The sequence below is a fragment of the Aptenodytes forsteri genome, unplaced genomic scaffold (assembly GCF_000699145.1).
Source record: "Aptenodytes forsteri isolate BGI_AS27 unplaced genomic scaffold, ASM69914v1 Scaffold83, whole genome shotgun sequence".
NCBI classification, from domain to species: domain Eukaryota; kingdom Metazoa; phylum Chordata; class Aves; order Sphenisciformes; family Spheniscidae; genus Aptenodytes; species Aptenodytes forsteri.
The window spans coordinates 823,365-827,851 of NW_008795371.1; the positions used below are offsets into that span (position 1 = coordinate 823,365).

At 37.3% G+C, this 4,487-nt stretch overlaps 1 protein-coding gene across 3 annotated transcripts in view; it reads right to left on the reverse strand.

The window, feature by feature from the left end:
- Nucleotides 1–2,851, reverse strand: part of TJP1 (tight junction protein 1) — a 50,203-nt gene extending 47,352 nt beyond the window's left edge. For all 3 annotated transcript variants that reach the window (XM_009280337.1, XM_009280336.1, XM_009280335.1), the window contains exon 1: nt 2,785–2,851. In XM_009280337.1, coding sequence (XP_009278612.1) covers nt 2,785–2,832 — 48 coding nt within the window. In that variant the 5' untranslated portion in view covers nt 2,833–2,851. The remainder of the gene's footprint in view (nt 1–2,784) is intronic.
- Nucleotides 2,852–4,487: the final 1,636 nt, after the last annotated feature.

Genomic DNA, 4,487 nt, shown 5'->3' on the forward strand with positions numbered 1-4,487 from the left:
GTGGTGGAGTCCCCATCCCTGGAGGTATTTAAAAGACGTGTAGATGAGGCGCTTAGGGACATGGTTTAGTGGGCATGGTGGTGTTGGGCTGATGGTTGTACTCAATGATCTTAGAGGTCTCTTCCAACCTTAATGATTCTATGAAACCACTTGCATTTCCCCCCTATTTTTAAGGTTGCTCATTATAATAGATGCTAGTGGTCCTTACTCATTAACTAGTTTTGATCAAATACCATTAATAAAAACCAATTAAAATGGAAAAAGAAACTACAGTTACATAGTTTCTTTGGGGCACTTGGAGGGACAACAAATCTGCTTGCCATTAAGCAGGTACTTGTGAAGAGACAAGAATTGATCTAGACTAACACCAACTTCTCTGCCTCTCCCAGGGGGACTTACTAAGGTTTTAGACAAATTTATTCTGAATCAGATTCTTCCAATGTCTTGTCTAGCCTATTTTCTGAAGGCAAATACTGACAGAATGTACAGAAAAGTTTGGTGAACCCAAAGAGTTTCGCAGGCGTACCAATAAAACAGGAAGCCAGTAACGTGAAGCCTGACTTACATCTATCCCGTAGAAATTCAGCATGTTAGATGTCATTAATTCCATCGTTCACAGCCAGCTTACTGCCCTCAGCTAAGCCAAAATCAGAGGGATTTTTTAGTGTGCCTCACTAGAGAAAGCAAGTTCAGTTCTTCAAAATGTTTTTTTTTGTGGCTGACAGTAGATGGTCTCTAGCAGTTCTGTAGGTCAACCAAGTGGAGCAGATAAACTCACACAGAAAATATTCCACAACCACTCAGAGTGGCATTTTTAGTCTCTTCCAATTCTATTAACTTCTAGGTTTCTTTGAGGATAACAGATCTGGATGCATTTCACTCCTCCCGACTAAACTGAAGTGACCTTATTTACTTGATAATCTAACACACAAGAATGTCACAAATAAAAAGCAAAATCAAAACCCCACAAGCAAATATGCAGACGCTCTCCTAAATCCTCTTCCCAGTGCTAAGGATAAATTCTAAGCACCGATTTGCTTAACATTAGCGTAAGAGTTTTGGTTATGTTATCTGGCAGATGGAAAAAGTTGTTTGTTTTTAATTGACTAAATTAATGCTATCAAAGTTATTAACAGTACATGCCAGCAGCCTTCAACTTCTAAATGAGAGATACTTATTCAGCTAACAAAACAGTTAAACCAGTACAGTTGGCAGAAGTTTGGCACATAAAGTATCACAATCAAAATTATAATCAAATCACACTTCCACTTCTATACTATAGAAGGACTTCTGACTATGCTGCAAGCACAAGACATTATTTCTAGTTCCTACCTATTATTTCAAAATTTGTTCAAGGTAACACCATATTGCAGCATTTCATTATTCCTTTGTGCACTGACCAAATTCGTCATTTTCAGGTTTCACTGAAGTTACTGCTCCAATTAACCAGAAAAATATCCCCTTCAAGAGAAACTAAGCTATCACCAAGTCTACTAGCCAACCTTGTATTGCTATAACATTTTTTGTTTGTTTCTGAATATAAGACAGTACTGATTTAATCAGTAATGTGAGTAAAAAAATTTTAAGTTTACACAGGTTCCAGGGATGACTAGGCAGCTTCAAGAAGAAAACATAAGGACAATTACATATAGAAATAATATACTTGCTCAAGAACTTGTTGACCTAGAAATTCTGGGAAGCTTGAAGAGTAGCCTAGATAAGTATCACTACACATTTTTGTATTTACTTATACTTTTCTTTCAACATGTGGTTGCAGTTAGAGAGAGGGTACTTCGTTAGACAGCCTTCTGGTCAAACTGAGTGTAACTGCTCTCTTGTTAACAGGGTAGGTACTAAAATGGTTATTTTTGAATCAACATTAAACTCATTAGGATCAACAGATAACAGGTTTGTACAAAGAACTAACATTTTATCTGGCCAGCTGATCTATTCGTACACATTTTTAGTCTCAAAGGTCCATTCATCTGATCAATGCTACAATTCTAAAATGCCTTGGTTCTATGCTGAAGAATTGGGAGCAAGTTATATCATTTGCCTTCTTGAGAAAACTCTTGTGCATCTCCCTTTTGTTGGAATGAATATAGGTATTTGGGCCATGATTCCATGGTCACTTTAATACTAAGCTGCTGCCAGAAATGGCATCCCACCTTGTTCTGACTTTCCCTAAGCAACTCATTCCTTATTGCCTCTCTTGTACAGCTTCATGATAGCTAGGTCAGAAATCCATTTAATTTAAGAGTAACTCAAATAAGAGGAGAGTCAGTCTAAATGTAAAAGCTGTCTTTCCATTCACTGATTCCTAGTACACATTCCTTTGTGTAACGCGCACATGCTGACCACCCAAAATCCCTATTTTCAGCCACTAATTTAAGAAAGTGGCAAGCAAATAAGGCAGTTTTGAACATGTTTGTTTATACTTAACTACATTGTTTCATGCCTCTGCAAATAAAGTTTTAAAACATTTAAGTATAGTTACAGCACAACTGTTAATAAACACTTAGATTTCTAACTACTTTCAGTGACATACAGAAGTAATCCAAAGCTTTATTTCTGGCATGGTTATTTGTAGGCAGGCTTATCTCTGAAACCCAACAAACAAATAGAGCTACTATCAAATAGAGCTTTTACAACACTTCTAAATTTAAACAAAGGAATGTGACAGTTTCCTTTTCTTTTACTTCCTGACATCTGGCTTTTTCCTATTGTTTTCAAAAGCTACCAGTATCCTGCGTTAGGCACATACAACCAATTGTATGAACTTACTCTGTGAAGAGTCACTGTGTGTTGTTCCCATATAGCTGTTTCTTCCATTGTTGTGCTCTAAGGAGAAAAAAAAACCCCAAAGATTAGACTTCACTGTCAATAGCTGTACTAAACGACTGTATAATAGCACAAACAGAAACTTACACTCAAAAGTAACATTAATATTCATATTGAATAGCTACAGAGAAGTAGGGCTGGCTCATTTGTTACACATTTCCTGTCTTTATATGTCACATCTGAACTTCCCATGCTCCTAGGGAAGGGGGGCAGGGGGAAGAATAGGCAAAATAGGTTTCTAATCATTATATATTTCAGAACTTGAAGTTATAAAGAAGTTTAAAGGGAAGGACTACAAGAAGCATTTGTGATGTAGGCTCTCTTGGTTGCTCGTTAAGTGTACAGTAAAGGAAGCTGGTCAAAGGCCCACTGTGTTCCAGTGTGAGCAGTTGTATCTATATTCTAACTTACATACTTCATAGTTTTGTGAACATTCTCCTTTTGCTTATTCTAACTATATGCAGATTACCACTAATTCATGAATGCCCAGCTATAGATTACAGTACCTGTGCTACTATGTATTATGCATACAGATCACATTTAACAGACTCCACAGTTTAGTGTAGGCTAATTTCTTTGGTGAACAATAACACTGCAGAAATAAACAAGGTCCTCTCAAAGGGAACTAGATTAAACAGTAACATTATGACAATATTTACATATCTGCGTTTCTGCTTAAAAGAGCAGACACGTGCACTACTTAGTGTGCCACGACAAGCAAACATTCAGAAAAGGGGAAGATGGCATGAGGGAGCAAAAACCAGCAGAGCCAAAGGCTTGAAAACAGGCAGAAATGCAGCTGGAGATACATAGCGAACAGCATGAAGTCTCCTGCTATCCTGCTGCTACATTTTCTACCTTTCCAGAGGGACCGCCTGGTGTTTTGCTCCATACCCTCCCCTCTCCCAAGCAAGCAATCCACTAACTAAAGAACAGAATCAGAACACGAACATCTGCAATATAGGATTATTGTTTTTTGGAAAATCTACTTTACTCTTAATTTGTTTCAGTTACAGTAACTCAGCTACTGCAACAAAAAGTACTCCTAACTTTTAATCCAGTCCTGTATTATAAGAGAGAACAGCAGCAGGAGTGTTTATTCTCACAATCAATACCTCTGAAAACTTTATCCAATTTCATAACATCAGAATTTGCAACTAGGTTTAGAAAGTGAGCTCTTCTCATGACCCCAAAAAGCTGTGGGGTTTTTTCCCTCCACATTTTGTGCTCTAATTTCAACAGTTAGGATGTACTACATTACCGCTCATTTCTCTCTCAGGGTTCACTTCTCCTGAAAGCGTTGGTGCAACTCAATTGGGATATATTTCATTCAAACAGCTTTTTTCCACCCTCCATTCAGTACCAAATGTTACTCCTTTGCATTACAAATTGATTCAACTCTACCCCAGAATTAGATTATTTCTCTCCAGCTTTTAGAAGTAGACCAAATATATATTAAAACAGTAACGATTTACACACACAAAGCCATCTTTGAAACAAACCAGAACATTTTGCTTGCTAAACGGCTAATGAATACTGATTTTCTTCACTATTTCTGATGCTCTCATTCTGTCTTAGTTTTGGCAAGAGCTTCTCAGGCTAAACATCTTGTCAACAAGTGAAGAACTATCTCTGCAAGTAAACTT